General features: G+C 45.0%; 1 protein-coding gene across 1 annotated transcript in view; it reads left to right on the forward strand.

Moving 5' to 3' along the window:
- Positions 1–21,732, forward strand: part of LOC116711019 (metabotropic glutamate receptor 7-like) — a 41,460-nt gene that overhangs the window by 13,130 nt on the left and 6,598 nt on the right. Inside the window, exons 2-7 of the mRNA XM_032550390.1 lie at positions 1,492–1,627; positions 2,062–2,216; positions 10,498–10,635; positions 13,191–13,391; positions 15,031–15,170; positions 20,197–21,132. Of these exons, the coding sequence (XP_032406281.1) occupies positions 1,492–1,627; positions 2,062–2,216; positions 10,498–10,635; positions 13,191–13,391; positions 15,031–15,170; positions 20,197–21,132 (1,706 nt within the window). The remainder of the gene's footprint in view (positions 1–1,491; positions 1,628–2,061; positions 2,217–10,497; positions 10,636–13,190; positions 13,392–15,030; positions 15,171–20,196; positions 21,133–21,732) is intronic.

Below are 21,732 nucleotides of genomic sequence, written 5' to 3' on the forward strand. Positions count from 1 at the left end.
ATTTTAATTATTTAGAGTTCTTTTAAGAAGTTAAGGTTTTTTAATTTCCTTTTTTTAACAATTTCTTGTTTCTATTATAACCAACAGACAATTTCACATTAAACACTAACAATGGATATTGAATGTGGTTCGAGAAAAGAAAAAACAATAAAACACAACAAAAACAATCCAGCAAAAGACCGAATAACTTGTGCTTCAAATCAGTGTCTTTTCTTTCTGATGATCCTGAAGGGTTAATCCCGTTTCTCTGAATGCAGCGCTATTTCAGCAGGAAAACATGGGCAGGTCATACCAGTTTGGATGAATTGAACTGTCCAGCAGAGGGCGTAGCTCCTGCTAGACGGCGGTTACAGGGCTCCTGGGTTACGGCTCGCCATCTTGTTTCTCACTAGCGGAATCCAACTCAGGAATCGACTCGGAATTTCCCGGTCCAATTTCCAGCAGAACCTTAAAAAGGCCTGGTTTAATAACCAACAAAGCATAACAAAAGTTCTTTTAGCTTTACTTTGTACTGAATAAAATAACATACTCGCCGATTTGGCGGCTGAACATCGTGTGTGTGGGGGAAACATGCTTCACCCACACCAGCTCATCCGTTACTTCCACGGTTTTTGAACATAAAACAACATAAATGTGCTACTTTAGCTTTCCGTTTCAATGAAATAAAATTGTTTTACAAATACATCCTTCACAGAAAATAAAATACACTTTTTAACTCACCAAGTCCAGTTCTGTAACATATAACACTCCGAACGCAGTCAGGAAAAAAATGCGGAAAGCTCCTCCGAAGAAGAATGGAAAAGGTTTCCAGTCAGCAGGTAGACTTTTTAATCGTCTATGCTCTCCTATCTCTCTCTCTTTTTCACAGCACAACTCTTAGCTTCATCGTTCTCTCTGCTTCTTCTTCGCTCTCTCTGCTTCTTCTTCGAGAGTCAGAGAACGTAGCAACCCGGTTGGCTGGAGCAAGTCACATGGGCTACACATCAATGTGACCCTTCAGAATAAGAGATTTTACTCAACTTGACGGTTTTAGCTGCTGACAAAATAATACTCTGTTTTATACAAATTTTTAACCAAATAAAATAACATAACATGAAATACAGCATTCTTAATGTTTGTAATTATTACTTTTTATATTTTTAACTATTTTAGGACCTATTTATTCTCCATTTATTTATTTCCTATTTATGCATTTTATAGCTAGTTTCTATGGAAAGACTTATTTTTAATGAGGCTATATTAACCTGGGTTACAATGTCATTTCCCTTTAACTGACCAACTGAGTTGGGAACAGTCAAAGTCGCTGCAGAGCAGAGAGACGTTACAGAGTCGTAGGCGGTTAGGTGGTTCATGAAATGTCAGAGAGCCGTTTCCTCCGACTCTCCTGTGACTTTATCGCAGCTCTTACCCTTCAGAACCGACTCGGCTCTGAAGTTAAACCGTTCCTGAAGTTCAGCTGCAGAGTTCATCCATGTGTTTTTGTCTCTGCAGGTGGAATCTGCATCGCTCAGTCCCTGAAGATTCCCCACGAACACAAACCGTCGGACTTTGACAAAATCATCCGGCAGCTGCTGGACACCCGCTACGCCAGAACCGTGGTTCTGTTCGCCTCCGACGAGGACATCAGGTAGCCGGAGCTCGTCTCAGTCAGTCCGTCCTGGTAACGGCTCGTCGCTCTGTTTACCACATTAGATTCATTCAGTTGAGGTTATTTCCATCTCACAGCAGATCGTTTAATCTCATCGCTCCTTCCTGGTTGTCATCAATGCTTCGGGTTCAGATTAGTTTTCTTAAATCTGACTGAAACTACTAACTATTTAAATGTTTTTTTTCAGGCAGAACTTGGATGGTTTGTTTGTTTCTTTGTTCTTAAATTCATCATGTTCATTTCATTTACTCTGTCCTGAATTTCCTTGCTTTGGGACAATAAAGGGTATTGATTAGAGAGTTTAATAAACCCGTTAATAATCAGATCAGATGAAACCTTGCAGGTCGTCAGCCGCCTCTCTGACCCTCCAGGCTTCCGTAGAAACTGAGCTCTGGGTTTTGCTTTGGCTGCAGAGGAATCCTGAACGCCTCGAAGCGGGCCGATCAGGTCGGACACTTCCTGTGGATCGGCTCCGACAGCTGGGGGTCCAAGAACAGCCCCATCCACCAGCTGGAGGACGCCGCCGTGGGCGCCATCACCATCCTGCCCAAGAGGGCCACCATCAGCGGTGAGTTCAGGGAAACAGCGGCTCGGCCCGGGCTGATCGGATCTGGATCGATCAGTTTATCGTCTCCAGATGTCTGAACTTCACCTCTCTGCTTCATAAACTCAGTTTTAAACAACATTAAATGTTTGTGAATGCAGCAAATATTTCAACAAAATCTTTCACATGCAGATACAAAAACCTGACTTGGTCATCATGGAAAATGTAGTTTTGTCACAAATTGTTGGTGTCAAATCATATTTACTCATAATTTTTTTATCTTTCAAGATGGCCGCCGTGGTTGTCATGGAGATTATATGTTTGCTTTAAAATCATCTGTACTTATTGCCAGCGGTGGGCACAAATAACTAAAACATTAGATTCACTAACTACTGATACGCTATTCAAGAATCTTAGCTACGATAAACACATAAAAACATTAGCATAAGCTAATGCTAACCATTAAGACGACTGTCTGTCTGTCTCACATCTTCATTTGAGACTCACTAACAGGAAAGTCCTCAGTTTCTGATTTTTTGACTTCTTATTGCTTTAAAGCTGCATGAACAGGACGAGCAGAGAGGATTCTGTAGCTCCTCATCATCCCGCCGCCATCAGCAGGAAACTCACATTCAGGTTTATTGAACCTCAGAAAAGTTCAGTTTTTATTGTTGACATTTCCGCAGAGAACGAGGAATTATTCCAGGCTGGTGTAGAGATCATTTCCAGCAGGCTCCATTTTACAGCTTTTATTTAGACTGTGCTCTGATTTAACCTTTGACTCAATCAGCACATATTTGAATGAAGTGACATTTCAGAGCGTTACAGACAGGAGAAGGAACGTGCTGCAGGTCAGCCAATATTTCACAAGAACCTGAGGGAGGAAGATGAAGGTCTGCCAGTGCTTCACTTCTCACCTTTCCACAGACATAATGATTAAAAAATGAAAGAAAAGTTCAAAAAGACTCAGAATATCTGCTTGATTTGACATTTACAGTGAATTTATCTGCTGATTATTGAGTTTTTGTGCAGCTAGCAGCAGAGTTCCTCGGTTTCAGTCGCAGTTTTTGCGCCACCTGGTGGCATTGCTCTGTCCATGCAGCCACTTCAAGCGTTTATTCAAATATGACTTTAGAACAGGGGGGCCAAAGTCGGTCCTCAAGGGCCATGTTTTAGTTCTCTCCCTGGTTTAACTAGGAGTACTAAGTTTTCGATTTCTCCCCAGACTTACTGAAACAGTGCCAAAAGAACCAACGACTCTGATGGCTCAAATTAGCATCCATTCTTCAATTGTAAATGTGGTCATTGACCGTCAGGCCAGAAGGTAGGAGTGTGAATAGTCCATGTTGGGGGTGGTCTAAGTCTAAGTCTAAATCTAAGGAACAATTGTGCAACTGTGAGATGCGTTGAGGCCATTACCAGGGTACTTAAGGGTACTTACAATCCTTCAGGTCATTTGGACTATCTCTAGACTGCATAGGAGTGGCGTCAACGTGGACTAACTCCAGCACTTCTAGTGCTAACGCACCTGGATCAAATTATGGCTCGTTAGAAGGTCTAAGAAGAACATTGACCTGCTGAAAAGGTTGTTGGTACCACCAGGGAGAGAACTACAACGTGCAGGATGCCGACCCTCGAGGATCCACTTTGGGCTCCCCTGCTTTAGAAGCTAGAAGAACCGGGAGAGTCAATGCAGCTGCTATAAGTTTATTTCCTGCAAGAGTTTACACTAAAACAGGTTAACAGTAAAATATTACTCGACGTTAGGCTAAAAACAATGTAAATACTGTAAGAAAAGCTGTTGTTTTTCAGGTATTGTTATTTCGATCTGTACATCAGCAATCGGCCAATTAACCTGTTCTGGGATCGACTGGCAGTGCCTCCGTCCTCCACTAGGGGGCGTTCCCCTCCAGAGACGTTTCTCCCCGAGATGCAAGAGGAAAACAACAATATGCATTTAGGAAAATGACAGAAACAGTAAGATTACATTTTTCCGGTCAGTGAATGAACCGGGTCAGACTGGCATCACAATCAATCAATCAATCAATTAATCAATCAATCAAATTTTATTTGCATAGCACCTGTCAGCAGCAGGCTTTTCAAAGTGCTTTACATCATGAAAACACACAGTCAACATTACATTCTGCACATTAATTAATGTTTCAAAACCAGCTGAGTTTCAGTCTGGATTTAAAGGAGCTCAGTGTTTCAGCTGTTTGTCAGTTTTCTGGAAGTTTGTTCCAGATTTGTGGTGCATAGATGCTGAATGCTGCTTCTCCATGTTTGGTTCTGGTTCTGGTTGCAGAGCAGAACCAGAACCAGGTTGCTATGATGACAGCAGATCTTTAATGTATTGTGGTGCTAAACCGTTTATAGTTTATCCTCTGAGTTACAGGGAGCCAGTGGAGGACTGTAGAACTAGGTGGTGTAGAACTGGGTGGTGTAGAACCGGGTGGTGTCTCTATCCTCCTGGTTCTAGTCAGAACTCCAGCAGCAGCGTTCTGGACCGTTGGGTTGTCAATCAGACCTGTGAAGATGCTGCTGCAGGAATCAAAGCCACTAAAGAGAAACTAAAGCCTGGATGAGTTTCTCTGATCTGAGACTTTAGTCCTCTGGTCCTGGAAATGTGGGCCGGTTCTAGAAGGCCCACTCTGGAACCGGCTTTATAATGGCGGAGGAAGACTTATCGCATCATTTATCAGTTTGCGTGATAAATTTATCGTAGTAAGAATTTTTTTTATCGCCGTCATTATAACTTCCATATAATGACGTTTAAAACTCCCCAAACCGTTTTACTATTTTCCTCGCTGTTTGTTCAATGAAAACATCAATAAATGCCAATAAATCTGAAAACACTGTGTGCAGTTTAGTGATACAAATCATGTTTTTATGTGACTGGTGTCCTAAAACGCCTTACCCATGGGAATGTTTCTTCAGGAGCAGTATTTGTGTTAGTGGGGCTGTAATTGCTGTGACACACAGTTAGATAAAAACAAGAAATAACGGCTGAAGAGCTCAGCAGCGAACTCACACCTGGCCGAGAGAAGAGGCTGTGAAAACCAACAAGGTGAGAACTGCAGGTCAACTGGCAGCTTGTCCTCCTGACGAACCCTGGAAAACGTCAGGCTGAGCCCCCTGGGCCTGGAAAGGTCACCGGGAGGTCGAGCTGCTGCTTCCACCTGAAGCAAACCAGAGCAGAGACAGACAGTGGAAAAACTGCTGGGATTTACTAAGGATTCATCATTTCCACCAGCCGACTCCGGTCCGCCTCAACCTGACTCCGGTCCAGTTTAACCCGACTCCGGTCCAGTTCAACCCGACTCCGGTCCGCTTTAATCCAAAATATTTGGATAACAACTTTAATATTTAGTTCCTTAGTTTGAAAAGTGAACTCCATTTTATTTTCTGTTGGGTTAAATAAACCCAATGATTCGTGTAACTCTGCAAACAGCGCCCCCTAGTCCTGCATGGTGGTAGTTTCCTGAAGGATGTGAAGAAGTTTTAGTTTGTTTTCTAGAATATCTGCTGAGGATTTTCCTGAAGTTTCTCCAGAAGCCAAACGAGGTGAGAGTGTAAAATGTTCCCTGAAGCAGTCAGAGTTTTTCTCTTTCCCTGCAGCTCTGAACGAAGCGTCTCTTTCCCTCAAACTGTTCAGATGTTTGCTTCTCTGAGCTGCTTCTGTTTCCGTGATGCTGCAGTTCGCAGAATCTGGTTCTGCTTCACGTTCAGCTTCATGCAGAAATAAAGACGGATCTCTGACTGGGTTCCTCAGAAACTCCAGACTTAGAGGAAACGTGGATGCGCTCTGAAGCAGCTTCAGCCATTTCCGCTGCTGTTTGTGTCCCAGTTAGAGGGAGAAGTCCGAACTGGCGGGAACTGGACTCGGTTCTGATTAACGCCGTCGTTACAGGACGGATGTGCAGCAGCTCCATGTTGGATCGACAGCAGCAGCAGAGTTTCCTCCTCGCTGCGTAATTACCCGACAGGAAGTGACCGCAGACCTCCAGGAAGTAATCCTCAGCTGGACTTCCGTTGTGGGAACGGATTCATGGAGCAGAAACTCTTTTCCTCCCGTTGCATCAGATGCAGCGCTGGCGATGAAGCAGATTCTCCTCTTCATCACCACGACGCCTCAGAAAACGTTCCTCCTGCTGGCGAAACGACTTCCGGATCCGGAACGGGAACCGAACCGTCCGGGTCCGTTCACTGCAAACATTTACGTTTCTAAACAAGGAGACATTCTAGCCATAATATGTTTCTGTGGTTAAAGTTTACAAAAAAGTTTTGCATAAAACTGACATGAAACCCGTCATGAACATGAATTAATCAGCATGAATGTTTATGCCTGTTATGATGCTTTAAAACTTACATTAATAGTAAATAAATGTCATTATAAAGATTCATTCAGAGGCCTTCATGTTCATAATGGTAGCATGTTAGCCTGATGCTAAAGTCTCCCAAACATGAAATATCCGTGTTGTTTTTATAAACGTTTTCAGCATTTAGAACATTTATTGCTGCTTAAATAGAAATAAAGAAATATTGGAGGGAAAGTGAAGTTGAGTATTCTCTCCTGCACCATTAAATATAATAATTAAGACACTGATGATGAAGGCTGCCCTCCTCTTCCTGCCTGTCTGCCGCCAAAACGTGACGAAGCTCAAACATCCAAACTTCTTATGTATTCGCAGATTAAATTAATATACAGTACAGACCAAAAGTTTGGACACACCTTTTAATTCAATGAGTTTCCTTTATTTTCATGACTATTGACATTGTAGATTCACACTGAAGGCATCAAAACTATGAATAACACATGTGGAAATATGCACTAAACAAAAAAGTGTAAAACAACTGAAAATAGCCCTTATATTCTAGTTTCTTCAAAGTAGCAACCTTTTGCTGTGATTACTGCTTTGCACACACTCTGCATTTTCTTGATGAGCTTCAAGAGGTAGTCACCTGAAATGGTTTTCACTTCATAGGTCAACCTGCCCTGTCAGGTTAATAAGTGGGATTTCTTGCCTTATAAATAGTCATGAAAATAAAGAAAACCCATTAAATTAGAAAGGTGTGTCCAAACTTTTGGTCTGTACTGTAATTTCAGATTAAATGGAATAATAACGTCAGCAGCAGCGTGTGCAGAGCGTTGTTAGAAAGCAAAGCTGTAAAAATAAACGTTTGTGGCTGACTGGACTGCAGGTCCAACGTTCAGAGAAAAGAACTGTTCAAAGGAATCGGGTTGTTTGTGAACGTCACACCAGAATCTTTATAGGGGCCAGTAATACAGCTTCACTGCAAAATCACCAAATAATTTCCATCTAGTTTCTACTTGAAATATTTTAGTTCACTTGAAATAAGACAAAACTGACCTACAGTAACTTTCCAGGAATATATGGAAGCTTCTTCGTGTCAACAATCTCTTAGCGGGGGCGTGCTGTGGTGGTGCAGGGGGTTAGCACGCCCCACGTTTGGAGGCCTTAGTCCTCGACGCGGACGTCGCGGGTTCGACTCCCGGTCCCGACGACCTTTGCCGCATGTCTTCCCCCCTCGCCTCACCCTCCTTCCTGTCTGCCTACTGTGGAAAAAATACGAGCCACTAGCGCCGCAAAAACTCTTCGGAGAAAAAAAACAACAAAAAAACAATCTCTTAGCGTTGATGAAACGTTACTGGTTCCAGTGAGACATTATTTAATTTGTTACTTGGTTAAATGTTTTGTTAAAAGTGAAATAATCTGCCAGTGAAGCAGATTATTCTGAACCAAGCTCCTCCGTTTTACTGGAACGTTTCCTGTTTGTTCCATGTCAGGTGAACTGAGATATTTTAACTATAAACCAGATTAAAAACTTTGTAATATTTGGTGTTTTTAGACCTGAGAAGCTGTTAGGAATCTTTTTAAACCTTCATGGTCCGTTTTCTCAGCCGGTTGTTTGATCCGAACCACCCAGAGTCTGACAGCTTCCCGCCGGAGCGAGATGAAGGCTCTGAACAGCGACCCGTCCTGCTGCGTGACCTCTGACCTCCCCTCTGGCAGCGGAGCGCGCCGCCGCCTCTGTTTCTGTCACTGCAGCCGCTCACCCAGAAAACGTGGAGACAAACATCTGCAGGGCAGGAAGTCCGCTGTCCATCACTTCCTGGAGGTTTACAGCTGATTCTGCAGAGATGGGACCGGGTCTGGTTCTGGTTCTGGTTCTGGTGGTGACAGGTGGACAGGAGAGTGAGCAGCGTCTCTGTTTGAAGACGAACTCGGCTCTAATGTTTTCTGCTCGGTGAAGCTGCCGGCCGCCAGAGACTCGTAGCGGTTTGGACCGAACGCTGTGGCGAATCCAGAGGTTTCATCCGGACCCGGTTATGTTCGCTCTGCTGCTGCGGCATCGTAACGCTGCTGCAGCATCGTAACCACGCTTCCAGGGAGAAATTACAGCCAAGCTGTGCAGAGACTCGTGATTCTCTGCAGCAGAACAAAATGCTGCTGGAAATTTAACGTTTGATTCTTCATCAGTTTTCCTTCAGTTATGGAGAAAATGGAACAAAAATCAGATTAATTTCATGTTTCATACTTGATGATCATCCGTCACCAGATCCAAACTGGATCAGATGGATTCTGGATCATCAGTGGACCCATGCAGAGCGATGGAGCATTTCTCCCTCAGTGTTTCTAACCTGGTTATCTCTTCATCACCTCCTGACTGGCTCCTCTTCCTCTTCACCTCCTCAGTGACTTTCATCTCCACGCAGAGAAACACGCGAGGTGAAGATCCTGATTTTATCCTGTCAGGAATTATTCATATTTATGCATCGCTGGGATCGTTTCGGAGCGTCAAGGACGTCTGAGGCAGTCGGTGACGCTGAAGCTGCAGCTCCGTCTGACGGGGAAGATTAAGAGCTCCTCTTCAGATTACAGCCTCCCATAATTCTGACTGTCAACAAACACATGAAGGGAGTCAGGAAACGACAGCCTGACTCTCTGAACCTGAACTTTCCCAAAGCTCCGGGTTCTACTGGGTTTTACAGGAATCTCTGTTCATCCCAGCCAGCTGAAAGAAAACTGGACAACTCTGGAGGAAACGCGTTTTTATCTGAAATGTTGGTTTCCAGGTGATGAAGAGGAACCGGAGCTGGGAGGTCAAAGCATCATGTTGCAGGAAAAGCTCAGAGATACAGATCCTACCTGACCACTATGTGGCGCTGTTCGCAAAGTTACACAAACTTCCATAGGAGAAAGAAGTGGGGTTTATTTATGGGGTTTATCTTTCAGTCATATTTCACCACGTTATTCATTCTTTCAATAATCTCACAATTCCAAATTAAATTCCCAATTAGCAACCTAAATACTTAGTTTGAAGCTAAATATTTAGCCTCTATGCAAATTCAGTTGCTGATCCCGGAAGTGGACTACCAAAATAAAAGCTATTTCTTCTGAACCTCTTCCTCTTTTCATCTGAGCTGAAAACAAAGTGAGCCGTTTTTAACGGAGACGCTTCGACTTCCACCAGCAGGAGTTTATACTGAAGCTCTAAAAACGGAGCTTTTATTTTGATATTCCACTTCCACTTACCGACAAGTGAATTTGCATATGAACTAAATATTTAAATCGGAGCTACAGTAAATATCTGATTGTAAACTAAATATTTAGCTCAATTTTCAATATTTAGCTAGCTACATGACCAGCTCAATGTTTAGCTTGGTAACTAAATATCAGCTAGCTAACTAATGCTAGCTGATATTTAGCCAACTTTAACTAAATGTTAGTTAAATAAACTAAATATCTAGCCAGTAAAATAGCTCCAATTTAAATATTTGCCTAACTAAATGTTGAGCTAAATGTTTAGTTTAGCTAGCTGGATGGTGTGCAGCTGATATTAAGCCGGAGTTTGAGCTCAGAGACGTTTGTCCTCCAGGACTTCCTGTCCCCTCTGGACGTCCAGACCTCAGCCTGCTCTGGGTTCAGCTGCCCAAACGTTTCTGATCATAGAAATAAAAACTGACTGACTGATTCAGAGTAAAGAGGAATTAAAAAGCGACTCTGCAGCAGCTTCACTCTGACGACTCTCTGAATGATCTTCCGTTTTGTTGTTGATCTGTTAATAATCAGGAAGCTTCTGCAGATGTCCTGTCCTCCGCGCTGCTCCTCCCGGCGCTGCGTTCAGGCAGCAGCTGCTCACGCCAACGTGCAGCAGAAGGAGGAAGCTCTCCTCTCTGACTCCACTTGAGCCGAGCCTCTTGAAGACGAGCGGATAAACACTTTGCACGCTCCGGAGGACGCTGTGAATAAAAGCCGCTGCTGCTGCTGCTGTCTTCCAGGCTTCGACGCCTACTTCATGTCGCGGACCCTGGAGAACAACCGGAGGAACGTCTGGTTCGCCGAGTACTGGGAGGAGAACTTCAACTGCAAGCTGATGAGCTCCTCCAAGAAGGACGACAGCAGCAGGAAGTGCACAGGTCGGTGTGAATCCGGCGACATTTCTGCTTTTCTCTCATCTGTTTATCAGGTTTATACCAGAAACCTTTTATTTATTAATAGAGGAGGACTCGAGGCAACACTTTGACGGGTGTGCATAAGACTGACGTGACATAAACATGAAGGAGTCTTTATGAACGTCTGACTGAAGTGTCATTCAGTGAATAATTAAAAAGTAATAATTAAAAGTCCTTTAAAAGTGCCAACTTTGCATTAAAAGTTGGCACTTTTAATTATTACTTTTTAATTATTTACCAAACAAAGTGATTTTCTATCCATCCAGTTTCATTTTATTTCCTTTTTTTGTTTCGGTGTATTTTATTTCAGATACTTGGCTGTTTTTTTTTGGCTTTTGCATTTTATTGTAAATTGTTAAATTTTATTTACTCACTTTTTTATTTTTAACACTGAATTTTATTTTCAGTGTTTATTATTCCATCATTTGATTGAGTTTCATTTTAAACACTGGAAGGAAACATTTTCTGGTTCCTGTTATGACCCTCAGATGTTCTCCAGATTCTTCTGAAACCTTTAAATCACAGAAAAGTTAAAACTTTTTCTGATCTGATTGGAGCTTCATCCTGAGGGAAGATACTGACTGCTCAGACCTGCTCCACGTGACAAAAACGCAGCGTTTAAAGGCTGAGAGATGAACTTCTGAACCGATAAACAGTTTCTAACTATTAATGATGGTTCTGGTTCTCCTGGTCTGGGTCGGTTCAGACGGACTCTGTGCATCGGCTCAGTTTTCGGATCGCCGTGGCGACAGAAACGCCGTGGCGATGGAAAACAGCAGCTGCTCTCCGCTCTATGAGGCGGTGTGAAGGTGTGAGCCGGCCCGAACGCTAATGAACCGGTTCTGTTTGGAGTATTGATCGAAGACACAGGAACATATTATCTTGTGGGGTTTATTTTCCCTCCTCCATTATTGGCTCTAATTTCCGTCTGTGACTGATTGATTCTGGACGATATGAACTCTGGAGGCTCTGATTCATTTATCGTCAGAGTCTCATTTCCCTGAAACGGTTTGTTCTCCGGGACGGAGACGACCAGCAGAGCAGTCGGACCCTCCGGTCCAGAACCCGCAGAACAAACCCAGGATCCTTCATGTCCTGCTAAACCTGGATTTGGCCTGAAAGTCAGAACCGGTTGATGGGTCGGGCTTGTGAGCAGGAAGAAGAATTTAGAGCAGCATCTCTAACAACCTGAGGACTTTAACACAAGAATTAGGATGAATTTATTACACAGGTTTTAATGCAGCGGGGTCCAAAGTGTGGTTCGTGGGCCATTTGTGGCTCTGGGTTTTTTGACCCTCAACTTGTTCTGTATGGAGATTTTTATTTTTAATCAAGGTTAAGTTATTATTATATTACAGTAAAACTCGCCTGAAGGACTTGATCAAACCGGCAGTTCAGGATGGAATAGTTTTTTTAAGCTTTATTGGCTCTAGTGGCGAATTGACAGGAAAGAGGGCAAAGGTCACCAGGCCGGGAATCGAACCTGCGTCGAGGACTAAGGCCTTAATGTGTGGGTTGTGCTGAACCGCCACCGCAGCACCAAGGACGACGTTTGTCCTCATCGGAGCTGGACGGTCAGAGTGGACACACGCCGTCCTCCTGACCTGACAGCAGCCGGTTGTCCTGCTGCTGCAGCCTGTCGTCATGGCGACGGACCGCAGCCGTTTACAGTCGCTCTGCCGTCCTGATAACATTATCCCGCCGCGTCTGGGGGACGCGTGGACGAAGGACAGATAAGTGGCGGTCATTGAGAGCGGAGGCGGCCGGGGATTCCTGCTGGGGAGATAAGATTCAACCGCAGGCAGCAAAACATGGAGCCTGGAGCGTCTGGAGGGTTTCTGATTGGCTCTGAGCCGAAGCAGCAAGGAGGGAAATCCTGCTGACACCTGAGACCGGCTGGACACCTGAGACCGGCTGGACACCTGAGACCGGCTGGACACCTGAGACCGGCTGACACCTGAGACCGGCTGGACACCTGAGACCGGCTGACACCTGAGACCGGCTGACACCTGAGACCGGCTGGATATTTAGCTCTTTGCTAAATATTTAGTTAACAATCAAAACATTTATTTTGAAGCGATATATTTGGTTAAACTAAATATTTAATTGATTTAATATTACATAAATATTTAGATGAACATAGATGTTTATCTGTGAGCTAACTACATATTTAGCTAGCTCACAGATTAATCAGCTAAATTGGTTACTGGTAACTAAATTAGCATTTTGCTGAAATCTTAACTCTTTGCTTAATATTTAAACTAAATATTTACTTTGAAGCTTTTTTAGTTTGAAGCTAAATATTTAGCTTGGAGTTAGCTTGCTAACTACATATTTAGTTTGAACTTAATTATTTTGTTAAACTAAATATTTAGTTGGTGTAATACTTGTGAGGGTGAGAGACCAACCAGGTCTGGTGAAAACATTATAATATTTCAGTTTAAGTCCCATTTCCCGTCTGGCTCTTCCAGCTGCTGATCTTCCCTCTCGCTCATTTTCTCCTCTGTTCTCTGTTTCAGGTCAGGAGCGGATCGGCGTCGACTCCAAGTACGAGCAGGAGGGCAAGGTGCAGTTTGTGATCGACGCCGTGTACGCCATGGCGCACGCGCTGCACAACATGCAGCGGGACCTGTGTCCCGACGTGTCGGGCATCTGCCTGGAGATGGAGCTGGCCGGCGGGAAGAAACTGCTCAAGTACATCCGCAGCGTCAGCTTCAACGGTGAGCGGGCCGCAGCGGCGCCGGCCTTCTGCGGCCCATAAAGCCGCAGCGCTGCGGTCCAAGGCCGCAGGGCTTCAGAGTGACAAACACCCAGGCTGCTCCGCGTCATAAACACCCTGAAGGAAAACGTGACTCTCATCCTGAAACCTTCCATCATCACAGTTTCTCCCAGCTGGGGGATAAATAGATCAGATCCAGACTAAAACTCAGACAGCAGGATGGAAACTGATGAGTTCAGTTTAAAGGGTCATAATGAGACTGGATGGTGGAATTGATTCAATTAGAACCAGAACTCCACCATCTGCTCCACCTCCAGCTGCTGTGGTTCACTGAGTCAAACCAACCTGTTCCCCTCCTGGCCTGTGGGGGCGCTGCACCAAGAACCACTGAAGGAAACGACACAAAAACCTCTGAAGACACTGAGAGCAACTTCCTTCTTCACCAGATGGAAACAAGATGGAGGCGTCAGATTTCAGCGGTTGGAGGATTTCTCTTTAGTCTTTGGCTAAAGACCAGGAGCCATTTCTGCTGCTAGCGCTAGGCTAGCATGTTAGCTTTTTTTGTATTTACCCAGAATTCCCTGCACTGTAGTCCACGTCCTGCTTTTGGAGCGGTCTCTGGTCCGTTTGGCGTTCACATTCAAAACGAACCAGAGTTCACTTCAACTGACCCCAGACCGAGGTTTAGAGGTCAGAGGTCAGTTAGCGTTCACACCTCACCAACCCAGCCGGACTTTATCGGCAGACGGACCAGAATCGGGCCAAAGCGGACCGGAGTCGGGTCAAAGTGCGTTGAACTGGGCTGTTGCGGCTGCAGCCTCCTGGTTTCCAGTCAGAGAACTGGAGCAGGAACTTTATGGGCCAGTAAAACTAAATATTTAGTATTCGGAGGCTGAGTTTCTTTTTTCCCGACGCTGGCCTCCAGAGTTGCTCCAAAATGCAAATGAAACGTGGCGTTACGACAGCAGAGCCTCCATCCCTGAGACGGCGCTGCTCTGTTCGGAGACGGCGTGCGTAACGAGGCGTAACGCCGCCGCTCGGTGTTTGATCTGCAGCGGTTAAATCGCTGCCTGCACCTGAAAGCTCGACGTTTCCTCTTGTTAAGGATCTCAGAGGGAAGATGCTGCGGCGGCAGAAAGACGCTCCACGTGATGGTAAACAGAAACTAAACGACAGCAGAGAGACGCCGTGTCCTCCACCGGTTAAAGCCGTCATCAGGCTCTCATCCCCTCAGAAACAACGACTGGAAAACATTACAGATCCTCTGAAGCTTCTCTAAAGTCCTGAGTTTTCTCCTGCGTGAGGACGGGCGGCCATCTTTCCCCAACAGGGCTGAACTTGTCACAATCTGCTGAAACACTTGATCATAATTTAGTTTTTTATGCTGCATTAAATATCGACTGAATAAACAGAAAACGGTTTTCACATAATTAAACTTTGACATATTTATCAAATATAACCAAACAGGAAGCTGTTGTGAAACACTGTTCATCCATTCATCCCTCATGTCTCCATCCATAGGGTCAGAACCCGGTTCTGTCCGGTTCTGTTTCATCTTCATCATTTCTTCCTTGTTGAATCAGCCTATCAGGCTCACAGAGCAGGTGAATGTGACCTTTGACCCTGTACTCCCTCCACAGGAAGTGCTGGCACTTCGGTGACGTTCAACAGAAATGGAGACGCTCCGGGTCGCTACGACCTGTTCCAGTACCAGCGGAGCAACGGAACCGGGTCGGTATACAGAGCGGTGGGACAGTGGACCGAGACGCTGCAGCTCAATGTGAGTCTAATACTGGTTCTGGTTCTGACCGGGTCCTGGTTCTGACTGGGTTCTGGTTGTTTCTCAGATCGCCCTCTGGTGGTCAGTTTATGTGCTGCGGCGTCAGCTAGCTTACTGCATTTGACCATAGCAACGGACAAATGGACCGGGTTACTGAACAGAACCGCTGAAGAACCCGGAGGAAGGAAAACAGAATCCTGGAATGATCGGAGGAATTCACGGAATATTTTCAGTTTCTGGTTGAGCTGCAGAACTTTTGATTTTTAGAACAAATGAAATAATTTCCATCGGGCCTGATCACCAACAGGACACGGACAGCTGTCCATCCGTCTGTCCATCCGTCTGTCCATCCGTCTGTCCATCCATCTGTCCATCCATCCATCCGTCTGTCCATCCGTCTGTCCATCCAACCATCTGTCTGTCCATCCATCCGTCTATCCATCCATCCATCCGTCTGTCCATGTCCATCATCTTTCTGCCACATCTGTCCCACTTCATTTTGTCTCTTTGTGTCCCAAACCAGGACTGGATTCCAGCTTGTCTGGTTTCCGAACCTGATCTGTCCAACCTGTTTTAGTCTCACCTGTCCCCCTGTCTCCACCCCGTCCCCAGCAGACGGTGGACGGGTCCGTTGCAGACGGTGGACGGGTCCTGTCCTGCTCTGCATGCAGAGCCACGTCTCTGCTCTTTCCCGTCTCTAAATAATTCTCCTGAACGGCAGCGCCGCTCCAGCTGCGGCTGCCTCGTTGCCGTTATGCGTCCCATGATGGCCGCCGTCCCCGTCCTCATAACTCCTGGGTGTCTGGCTGCGGCGCTCCCTGCAGACGGGCGGAGTCGTTACGGAGGAGCCTGATGGATCGGCGCAGCGCAGTAACCGGGCTAACCTTAGTTTGAACCGGCTGTTAACAGACGGAGACGCCGCTCCCTGGGGACGGGATCCATTATCCTGACGTTCTGCCGCCATGAGGAAGTCTCTGTGGCTCAGCTTCTGGCTCTGATGGGTCTCTGTGGTTCAGCTTCTGATGGGTAACTGTGGCTCAGCTTCTGGTTCTGATGGGTCTCTGTGGCTCAGCCTCTGGTTCTGATGGGTCTCTGTGGCTCAGCCTCTGGTTCTGATGGGTCTCTGTGGCTCAGCCTCTGGTTCTGATGGGTCTCTGTTGGGTTTCTGCCGGTCCAGAACCAGCTGGCTGTCATTAAAAATAAGGATTTAAAATTTTAAGATAATAGTTATTCATTCATTTATAAAAGTCACAGTTTCAAACTAACAAGCTAAATAATTAGCTCCTGAACGGCCGTTAAATATTTTGCTGCAAACTAAATATTCAACTTCTAGTTAACTTATTAATTTTGTTCATAATTATTTTAATTTGTTGTTGGAATTTATTATTTAGTTCTTACTTAACTCTGAGCTAAATATTTAGCTCTGATCCCACTGAGGAAGCTAGCTCAGAGCTAGCTGAGCTGCTGCTAATTTAGTTCTTATTTAGCCTCAAACTAAACATTGTGCTTCAAGCTAAATATTTATTTTGGGATTAAGCTGAATAATTGCTAACTAAATAACTAGTTTAGTTATTTTGTTTATTTAATTGCTAACTAAATGCTTAGTTAGCAATTATTTAGCTTGCTAACTAAATATTAGCCGCAGCTCAACTGACTTTCTAAAATAATTAGCAAGCTAACTATTTAGCTTAGTAAATATTTAGTTGATTACTAGCCAAATATTTATTGTCATTTTATTTATTCATATTAGTTCATTCTTAACTTTTATTTTTTAGCTCCTATTTAGCTTTGAGCTAAAATTAGCTTGCTAATATTTAGTTTGATGCTAAATATTTAGCTTCAGACTTAATAGTTAGATTTTATTTTAGATTATTTTAAACTTTTATTATTCATCATCTTTTTAAATTAGTTAAATATTTAGCCTGTTAAATAAATATTTAGTTTTAAACTGATATTTATAAATGAGTGAATAACATGGTGAAGATATTTTTTTATAACATTGAATTTTTCTCTTATGACTGAGTTAAAAACCCGAATAATTTCTGTTCCTTTCTGATTGTCTGGACGGCTCCCTGCCGACCCGGTCGGCCTGGAACCCGTCCAGAACCTCATTTTCAGTTCAGGAACCTTCATCAGAGTTTAATTTTCTGGCTCAGCTGGTTTCTGATTCATGCTGGAACATCAGAACATTAACCTACAAACGATCCGGTCCGTTAAACAGAACCAACAGAGACTGATGCTCCAGGTTCTGCAGGTTCTGAGCGGGACCGACCCAGCGACCCGAAAACCCGACACTTCCACAGAAACAGTCAGAAACTAAAATTATAATCGAACTGAGAAAACGATCCGGTTCATAAAATCAGATTCATGGCTTCATTTCTGTTCATTCTGGGTTTAATAATTCAGCTGCTGAGATTAAAACGTTTCATCGGACAGGATTTTCACAGAATGTTCTGTTCTCCAGGGCTCTGGACCCGACAGGACAGAAACTGGCTGCTCTGCCCATAATGGTGGTGAAAGTTGAGTGGAAGGAGGACAAAGGAGCAGTTCCTATCAAAGAATAAAAATCAGAAACTATTTGCTTGTTCCTGGATTTTTCTGCCCGCCTGGGTTACAGTGATGACTGCAGATGTTGCTGGTTTCTAACAGACTGAGGTCCGGCTGAGCGGTTCTGGTTCTGCAGGACTCGGAACCAGTTCAGGAGGAAAGTTGGCTTCTCTCTGGTTTTTTTCTCTTTTAGCCGTTCTGAGGATAAAAACGGGAATATTAACGTTTCTTATCTGCTTTCTATTTGGGAAATGTAATGCTCTAAGTTCTCATGGATCAGAACCGCCCTTATCTCGGTACCGTCTGTTGGAGATGGAGACGGGCCGGGAGGCGCCGGCGTGTCTCTGATCGGGGCTCTGATGCCTGGTTAAGGGAATCTGACCTGGATCTCTGGAAGGTCGATGCTTCCCCTCCGCCTGTCCGGATCCGCAGCCAGATTCGGATCTCTGATCGGCGGCTGATTGGTGCTCCCATCATGCGGCTTTTCAGCCGGAGCGCAGCGAGTGGCGCCTCCTGCAGGCGGCGCGGAGAACCTGACACCTGCTGCAAACTTCCTGAAACGAAGGATCGTTTCTGCATCCGACCAGTGGTGCAGAGGATGAGTCGACAGGAAATGACGTCATCACAAAGGAGCTCAACAAGAAATGTTACCTGAAATCCACAAAGTAACTCGAATTATTCGGCTGCAAGATTCAGGTTTTCCACCTCCTGTTGTGTTTTTCTGAAATCCTAGTTTCTGCCACTTCCTGGAGCTTTGACTGGTTGGCTGTGATTGGTTCTGTTTGCATCCAAGGAGTAATCTGATTGGATGAAAGCAACCTGTCATTCACTGGTGGTGTGGTTTATTTACATGTGTCCCAGTTGCTCCATTTGTTCCATTCAAAGATACTTTATTGATCCCAGAGGTAAATTAGAAAGAGAGCAAAGTATGAAAATTGTGGCCAAAAGTCACAAATACAAAAATATACAAAAATACACATTTTTCTCCCAGAAAGGCAGGAATGAAAGTTTGAAACAGAAAAACTCTCAGTGAAAGCAGAGCAACTCTAGAAAATTTCACACCTTTTTGGCCTTCTTGGTGCTCCATACAAGAACCTTTCAGACGCACATTTAACGACAGACTGAGATATAAACGCTCCACACCCTAAATTATCGTTTGTTTCCATGGATATTTGCGCTCACATCAGTTTCACGGTGCTCTCAGGCTGGAGACGCGTAAAAAACGACACAGAAATGCAGATTTTCAGCAGAGCTGCATGAAAAGCGGTGAAACACGCACATCCCAGCAGGCTGCAGGCAGTTCTGCTGGTTCTGGTCTGACCCAGAGCAGCTACACGTCTCACTTCCTCTGAGACGGACAGAGTTCAGAACCCTGAGCCTGCAGAGACGAGGGAACATGTTGGACTCCGGGTCTCAGAGACGGCGAGTCGAGATAAGATCAGCAGAAACAGACGGCTGAATTATTGAAGAGCCACAGAGGCTTAAACTCGACCCGAGGTCAGTCCGGCTGCGGTTCTGAAGCCGCTGCTGCTGGATGGACGGACAGACGGACATTCAGAAGACCTTCCAGGATCTACCTGTCCTCTTTTGGCTGCAGAAATTAAATATTTCTCCAGTTTGTGTCATAAAAACATTCTTGTGCCACTTGAGTCAGACTGCAGCTCTGAGGTCAGAGGTGAAGCTAAGGTCTGACCTCTGACCTCCATGATTCATCTGAAGTCGTTGCATTTCTGCGTGGCGATGTTTGTCCTCAGTGTTAGTTTTCTTCTGGAAATGATTGGGGCGCCGTTTATGAATTTACACTGAAATTAGCAATAATTTGGGCTATTTATTAATTTATTTATAAATATTTAGTTAGCAAGCTTAATATTTAACTTCATACTAACTATTTAGTTTAAAGTTAAACATTTACAGACTAAATATTTAGCTAGCTCATAGCTAAATATTTTTTACATTATGCAATTTCTGGAAGTGGACTACCAAAATAAAAGCTGGATCTTTCAAACTCTATAATCTCCTCCTTCGCCTCATGTCATTTATTTTTTATCGTTTCTTTTCTTCTTGTCCAACATTTCAGCTGAAACAGACGATGAGCCGTTTTAGCAACGGATCCATAGCAGCAGCGATGCATCAGCATAGACCCAGCTTTTATTTTGATAGTCCACTTCATAATAAGTGAATCTGCTTATTGGCTAAATATTTAGTTCAGAGCTACTCACTAAGTATTTATTAGGCTAAGTATTTAGCTTGCAAATTAAATATTTAGTTTGAAACTGTGACGTTTATAAATGAACAACATGATGACTTTGAAAATAAACCCTCATGTTTTTTCCTCTCATAACGGTGCAATAACCCAAATTACTGCTGTAAATATTTGACCTTATAATCGGTTCCCTGTAGTTCCCTCCAGACGCTCGGTGCTGAGTGAACTGATGTAGAGCCGGTGTAGTGGTGACCTCTGACCTCCTGTTGCCTGCAGATGGAGGACCTGCGGTGGCCCCGGGGCGAGCAGGACGTCCCCATCTCGGTGTGCAGCCTGCCCTGCAGGGCCGGGGAGAGGAAGAAGGTGGTGAAGGGCATGCCGTGCTGCTGGCACTGTGAGCCCTGCGACGGATACCAGTTCCAGGCCGACGAGTTCAGCTGCAAGCTCTGCGCCTACAACATGCGGCCCGGCGCCAACCGGACCTCCTGCCGGCCCATACCCATCATCAAGCTGGAGTGGCACTCGCCCTGGGCGGTCATCCCCGTGTTGCTGGCCATGCTGGGCATCATCGCCACCATCTTCGTCATGGCGACCTTCGTGCGCTACAACGACACGCCGATCGTCCGGGCGTCGGGCCGGGAGCTGAGCTACGTCCTCCTGACCGGAATATTTCTGTGCTACATCATCACCTTCCTGATGATCGCCAAGCCGGACGTGGGCGTGTGCTCGTTCCGGCGGGTCTTCCTGGGTCTGGGGATGTGCATCAGCTACGCCGCGCTGCTCACCAAGACCAACCGCATCTACCGCATCTTCGAGCAGGGCAAGAAGTCTGTGACAACGCCGCGGCTGATCAGCCCCACCTCCCAGCTGGCCATCGCCTTCAGCCTCATCTCCGTGCAGCTGCTGGGGGTTCTGGTCTGGTTCGGGGTGGACCCGCCCAACACCGTGGTGGACTTCGACGAGCAGAGGACCATCGACCCCGAGCTGGCGCGGGGCGTGTTGAAATGTGACATCACAGATCTGCAGATCATCTGCTCGTTGGGATACAGCATCTTGCTGATGGTGACGTGTACTGTTTACGCCATCAAGACCCGGGGCGTCCCGGAGAACTTTAACGAGGCCAAGCCCATCGGCTTCACCATGTACACCACCTGCATCGTGTGGCTGGCCTTCATCCCCATCTTCTTCGGCACGGCTCAGTCTGCAGAGAAGGTAGGAAACGCTTCGTCATACTGCAGCTTTTTACCGTGAAAACCTACAAGCAATAGCATGCTAACCGTTCAGGTCCTGTGTTTTCCATTAGCCACTTGACTTTAAGGATTTCAGTCATCTTTCAAGATGGCTGCCATTTTTGAGCCAATTACTGCCTTAAAACTTTCCCTCTTTATGTTTTGGATTCATTTTCATCACATCGTATCTTGACGACGTTTATCCTATTCATGCAACTTTTAAAGGGCATTAACACGTAAAATTACATTTTGACCTTTACATCCTGTTATGTTATTCCCTTAACAAAAACAGACATGGAGTGTTCCAACTCTACACTCAGCTCCTTCAGACTAGCCAGCAGCAATTAGCAAACATCTGCTGAGCTCATTTTAGGAGCTGCTTCTCAGAGCACCGCTGGTAAAAACATTAAAGGGTTAAAAGAGGAGCCATGTTGGGATGACTTCCAGGAGGCGGAGCTTCAGAAAGATCAGGAGCTTCTTATAGAGACAAAGGCCCAATTTCAAGGCGTTAAATATCTTTTAATTCATATTTGATGTATTTATAAACACAATCAGGTAAAACAGTTACCTTATTGTGTTTTAA

The sequence above is a fragment of the Xiphophorus hellerii genome, chromosome 20 (assembly GCF_003331165.1).
Source record: "Xiphophorus hellerii strain 12219 chromosome 20, Xiphophorus_hellerii-4.1, whole genome shotgun sequence".
Lineage (NCBI taxonomy): Eukaryota > Metazoa > Chordata > Actinopteri > Cyprinodontiformes > Poeciliidae > Xiphophorus > Xiphophorus hellerii.